Source organism: Bos taurus, chromosome 7, assembly GCF_002263795.3.
Source record: "Bos taurus isolate L1 Dominette 01449 registration number 42190680 breed Hereford chromosome 7, ARS-UCD2.0, whole genome shotgun sequence".
NCBI classification, from domain to species: domain Eukaryota; kingdom Metazoa; phylum Chordata; class Mammalia; order Artiodactyla; family Bovidae; genus Bos; species Bos taurus.
Window position 1 is genome coordinate 43,504,485 of NC_037334.1, and position 6,011 is coordinate 43,510,495.

General features: G+C 61.5%; 1 protein-coding gene across 1 annotated transcript; it reads left to right on the forward strand.

Moving 5' to 3' along the window:
- Positions 1 to 391: 391 nt before the first annotated feature.
- WDR18 (WD repeat domain 18) lies at positions 392 to 5,797 on the forward strand. The gene is given in 10 exon segments (NM_001034588.1): positions 392 to 610; positions 1,882 to 1,992; positions 3,041 to 3,174; positions 3,369 to 3,510; positions 3,960 to 4,103; positions 4,193 to 4,257; positions 4,389 to 4,513; positions 4,640 to 4,806; positions 5,128 to 5,196; positions 5,486 to 5,797. Coding segments are annotated over 10 exon segments (1,299 nt in total). The 5' UTR covers positions 392 to 400; the 3' UTR covers positions 5,618 to 5,797.
- The last annotated feature ends 214 nt before the right edge of the window (positions 5,798 to 6,011 follow it).

Here is a 6,011-nt window from a genome sequence, read left to right on the forward strand (position 1 = left end):
GGTACTCAGTATTTGCACAATTAGAAGAAGAAGAAGAATCTGCGAAGTTGCGTGCTTGGCCAAAGCGCCCAGTGCAAAGGGCCAAGCCAGACCTCCAGGCTCTGAAGCTACTAACTGCTCTCAGGAGACTCTACGCCTTGGTTTCGCCATCTATTTTTGGAAGAAGTATCCTTCTAAGAGCTCTAACCAGGCGGTGCACCCCTTATTTTTCGCAGAGCAGGAAGATAACTCAGCCTGGTTCATAGGGCAGTCCCCCGCTCCCCGCCCTGAGGTGTGTGCGCGCGCGCAGGACAGCCGGCAGCCTTGAGCCAGGCAACCTGTGCGCCGCTCTATCCGGCACGGCGCAGTCGCCCGCGTCTCGCTGATGATTACGCACGTCCGGGGCGGTGGAGAAGGCAAGATGGCGGCGCCCATGGAGGTAGCCGTGTGTACGGACTCGGCGGCCCAGTTATGGAGCTGCGTTGTGTGGGAGCTGCACTCTGGCGCCAACTTGCTCACGTACCGCGGAGGCCAGGCAGGGCCCCGCGGCCTGGCGCTACTCAATGGCGAGTACCTGCTGGCCGCACAGCTGGGCAAGAACTACATCTGTGCCTGGGAGCTGCAGAGGAAGGTGCGACGGCGTGTTCCCGGGCGCCGTTGGCGAGCTGCGCGGCGCTCAGGGGTCGGGGGAAAGGGCGGTGGAGGCTACATGGACCCTGAGCCGGGCTAGGAGTGGGTAGTCCCGTTAAGGTGTTCTGCGCACGCGCGGGTCTGGGGTCTTTTGGGGGAAGGTAAGGAGTCGCGCGCCCGTTGTGATTGCGAGCGGCTAAGGCGCTGCGCGCACACGCCGAGCTGAAGGTGGGCAGCTGCTTCGGGGTGGGGGTTGCTAGCTGTGCGCATGCGCACAAGGAGGGCCGGGGGTGGGTCCCTTGGGGGCCCTGCGTGGGAGCCGGCGCGTTAGGCGAGAAATTTAGTTAAAAAGTGTTTGCATTAGGGGTTCCGTCGGTATCCTGAGCTTGGAGGGTGAAGGTCCGAGGCTTGAGGGAGCCCGCTGAAGGGTGACTCAGGAGTCTAGTGCATTTATCGTCCCCAGAGACGCTGCTGCTGCTACTGCTAAGTCGCTTCAGTCGTGTCCGACTCTGTGCAACCCCATAGATGGCAGCCCACCAGGCTCCCCCGTCCCTGGGATTCTCCAGGCAAGAACACTGGAGTGGGTTGCCATTTCCTTCTCCAGTGCATGAAAGTGAAAAGTGAAAGTGAAGTCGCTCAGTCGTGTCCGACCCTCAGCGATCCCATGGACTGCAGCCTTCCAGGCTCCTCTGTCCATGGGATTTTCCAGGCAAGAGTACTGGAGTGGGGTGCCATACCTTTTGCCATTAGGGCCCACGATTAGAGAAACTTAAAAATGCAGCCCTTGACGCTGCTTGCTGCCTGCTTTTGCCAGCTGACATCTCTTTGGGTGGGTTCTGTGTTGTCTCTTCCTGGTGTGGTCCACACACAAACTTGAGAAGTTGTTCCATTTTAGAGATCTGGAAACTGAGGCTCAAGGTCCTAGGCGACACTTCAGTGGGGATGCAGGACTAGGGCAAAAGCCAAGTGGCCATTGGGTCCTCCTGGACCCTCTGTGCCTTCCCCACCCGAACACCTGGGGGTCCCTCTGACCCCCAGTCCAGAGAGGTGCTGTCTTGCTTTGAAAGAGATTCCACAGGCCTCCACCCCCACAATGCGTAGCATCAATTGGAGTGGGTCCGTCTTTGCTGAACCATGGATTTGCTCAGAGTATCCCATCCTTCGCTTCCCTACCCACCCCCACCTTCTTTCTACTCCTGGACTTACCAGCTGTCGCCTGCCCCTTCCCCAGCTTCCTCCCCCATGAAACTCAGAGGCTTTTTCTGTCTCTAGGACCAGCTTCAACAGAAGATCATGTGCCCGGGACCAGTCACCTGCCTCACCACATCGCCCAATGGCCTCTACGTCCTGGCAGGGATCTCAGAGAACATATACCTGTGGGAGGTGAGCCCAAGGACTCAGAAACACGAGGGTGGGCTCAGCCTGTTGGTGGGCTGCTGGTCAGACCACTGAGCGGGTTGTCATGGACAGGCTGTTATGTTTGGGGAAACACTCACCTCCCTTCCTGTGCATAGTGCAGTGTCCGAGGTCCCAGGACAAAGCCTTTCCTGACGCCTGCCCGCAACCAGTTTGCAGAGGAGAGGGAGCTGGCAGTCTCACTTCCAGCTCTTCAACCTCACTGCGCGATTCTGAAACTAGGGAAGCCTTGCCCAAGTGCAGGGAGAGAAACTGAGGCACTCACCCTGTGGTAGAGATCCTCCTCTGCTGTGGTCAGGCCAGTGCAGGGGGTGTGGGCAGATTTCAGCAGCTGGTCCACCATCATTAGAGGGCTCCGCTGGCTTGCCAGTGGTTGGCCCTTCTTGATGGGGGAACAGTCTGGGTGGAGGCTGTCTGGCCTGGAGGGACCCACCCTCTAGGAGAATTCCTGGCCAACGTGCATCATGACCACAAGGGGGCGCCCCACAGGGCCGCTCTGGCTTGGGCTCTGACTCCTGTACTCTGTGGACCTTCTCCCCTCCCCTCTGCGGGGTGAGCGCCTGGGTGTCTGTGTCCAGGTGTCCTCACATAGACAGTGGTCACCTCACTCCCATGTCACTTATCTGAATGGATTATATTTCCAGAGACTATATTCAAGTGAGGTCACAGGTTTTGGAGGTTGGGGTGTGGACATGTTTATCTGGGTGACAAAGTTCATCCTTCCGCAGCTTCTCTGCCCTCTCACCCCTGCCCAGCCCTTCCCTGGTGTCCCTGCCGCCAGGGGCCTCCTCTCCTGGAACCCAAGCTCCCCATCCCCCATGGTTCCCAGCATGAGTCCCACCCCCAACTCAGAAGGTGGTCACTTGCGGTTGTGACCACTGCCATCCCTTAGCTCAGAAGGCAGTTGCTTGCAACTGTGACCGGCTTGTCACAGGAGCTGCGAAGCCCTGGTGCAGGGGCCATGGGGGTAGGCTCTCCCTGCAGGCCCCCACCAAGCCAGTGCCCCTCCCCCCAGGTGTCCACAGGGAACCTTCTGGTCATCCTGAGCCGCCACTATCAGGACGTGTCATGCCTGCAGTTCACGGGGGACAGCAGCCACTTCATCTCAGGGGGCAAGGACTGCCTAGTGCTGGCCTGGAGCCTCTGCAGGTAGCACCATGGCCCCGGTGGCTCCTTGTCCAGCTGTGGCCTCTGGGTAGGCAAGGCCTTGGCCACGAGGGCGGGAAGCAAGGGGCACTGGGTCAGGCGGGCTGGTACCAGGAGGACCGGGGGCCGGGCTGCCACCTGGAGATGAGGTGAGGGCGTGGAGATGCCCGCTGAGGTCTGCCCACCCCCTCCCCAAGCGTGCTGCAGGCAGACCCCTCCCGGACCCCTGCCCCCCGGCACGTCTGGTCTCGCCACACCCTCCCCATCACAGACCTGCACTGCGGCTTTGGGGGGCCCCTAGCCCGGGTGGCCACCGCCTCGCTGGACCAGACAGTGAAGGTAGGACCCTCACCCTGCCACGTCCCCCGCAGTGGATGTGAGCTGAGCCCAGCTGGCAGGTTCCTGGCCCAAGGGAGCCAGCACATAATGTTCTCCTCCAAGCCAGTGGCTCCAGACAGCTCTTGATCCCCCGACGCTTCCAGCCTCAAGGACGGCCAGAGGGTGGACAGTCTAGGCCTCTGTCAGCTTGGAAATTCCCACTTGGCCACTGCTCCTGGCGGCTCCTAACCAAGCCTTACGGGATTCAAGGGCATCCTCGGATCTTTGTCCATGGTTGGGGGATTCAGGGCTGACCTGCTGGGGGCCTGGGGGCTGACAGTCACTGAAGTAGGTGGTGGACAGGGGTCCCTGAGCCCCCGAGACCTCTGTGGTGACAGTGCTTGTCGGAGGTTCTGTGGGACCCAGCCTCCCACCTGGTCCTTGGCTCTCACACCGCCACCCGCCCCCAGCTGTGGGAGGTCTCCTCAGGTGAGCTGCTGCTGTCCGTACTCTTTGATGTGGGCATCCTGGCCGTGACCATGGACCTGGCTGAGCATTACATGTTCTGCGGCGGCAGCGACGGCTCCATCTTCCAGGTCGATCTCTGTACCTGGGTGAGTGTCTATGGGCAGCAGGGTCAGGGGACGGGCTTGGGGCTGAGGCACTGCCAGGCCCCTGCTCACCTGCCCTCCTGCATTTGCAGCCCGGGCAGAGAGAGAAGAGCTTCCAGCCAGAGCAGGAGCACGGGAAGGTGTTCAGAGGGCACAGGTGCGGGGACCAGGCAGGGACAGGGGTTGGAGGGAGGTTGCTGCCCTGGGGCACAAATGCAGGCCTGGTCCTGCTGCTGCCCCACCCCCAGCCCTAGCATCCTGGGAGCCAGCTGATGCATTTATCATCAGGAACCAGGTGACCTGCCTGTCGGTGTCCACGGATGGCAGCGTGCTGCTATCGGGTTCCCACGATGAGACCGTTCGCCTCTGGGATGTACAGAGCCAGCAGTGCCTCAGGACAGTGACCCTCAAAGGTGGGCGTGGTCACCACCACTGCTCCCCAAACCCAGGCAGGGCAGAGGAAGGACTCAGGGCCCGCCTCGTGGAGGGCACAGCCTGGCTGAGGGTGGTCCTGACCACCTCCTCCACCCCACCCTTAGGCCCCGTGACCAATGCCTGCATCATGCTTGCACCCGTCAGCATGCTGAGCTCCGACTTCAGACCAGGTCTGCCCCTGCCCCACTTCAACAAGCACCTGCTAGGCGCAGAGCACGGGGACGAGCCACACCGCGGGGGCCTCATGCTGCGCCTAGGCCTCCACCAGCAGGTATGCCTCACCTGGCAAGGGCAGGGCACGTTTTCCCACTGAGGCTGGGCTCTGTCTGCTGTCTCTGTGCCCCAGAACCACACAAGACTGCAGGGGCTTCCACACCCTTCCAGGGGACTCGATGGATGCCTGTACCCAGCATTGGCTACTGGCCCAGAGCAGCGCGCCCAGATGGTGTCCAGCAGGAGACAAATGGCCTGGAACAACAGCAGGGTCCAACCATTTTGTCAGGCCGGCAGGCTGTCCCCACCGGCTGGAGGCACTAGCTGACCGCCTGGCCATCCCTGGGAGTGGCCGACTGATTCGGCTCTTGTGTTTCAGGGGTCAGAGCCCAGCTATCTGGAGCGGGTGGAGCAGCTGCAGGCGGTGATGTCCAGCACACTGGAGAAGGTGGGAGGAGGAGCAACCCCAAGATGGGGAAGGGGCAGGGCCCAAAGGTGGGAGAGCGAGCCTGGAGGGGAGAGGCCCAGGGTGGGCAAGGGGCTGGGTTCAAGATGGCCAGGCTCACCTCAGGTGGGCTCCTAGGGGCAGTCTTGGCTCAGACTATTGGAGAGGATCTACCTATGCCCCCACTCACCATCCCGGACTGTAGCGACAGTGGCCTTCAGAGCAGGGCAGAGGTCTGAGCACCCCCTCCACAACCCCCCGGCCCAGTCTGAGCGCCCCGCCCCTCCCCCAGAATGTCCTGGGAGGCCAGGACCAGCTGCGGATCCGGGTGACTGAGCTGGAAGATGAGGTGCGGAACCTGCGCAAGATCAACCGCGACCTCTTTGACTTCTCCACACGCATCATCACACACCCAACCAAGTGACACGTCTGGACTCGCCCTCAGCCAGCAGAGCCCATGGCCCAAGCCTGTCCTCTGCAAGGTCCTATCGCTTGGATTGGCACCCCCACCAGGGTCTCAGTCCAGGGTTGACTGGCTGCCCTGCCGTGACCTGCCGTGTCACATGAGTGCTCTGCTATTTCTAACAAAAGACCTAAAATCCTACCTTTCGGCCTCCTTGTGCCCCCGCTGGGCTGAGGACCCTCGCCGTGGGACCTGCCAGGGGGATTTGCCACAGCTATCACAGAGTCCGAGTCCCAGACATAATGTCTAGAAGCCTAGGTTCTCACCTGCTCCCTCACCTGCCAGCCCTGTGCAGCTCCCAGGGGGCCAGGCTGTGGGCCAGGTCCCCAGGGCAAGAGTAACTCAGGGACAGCAG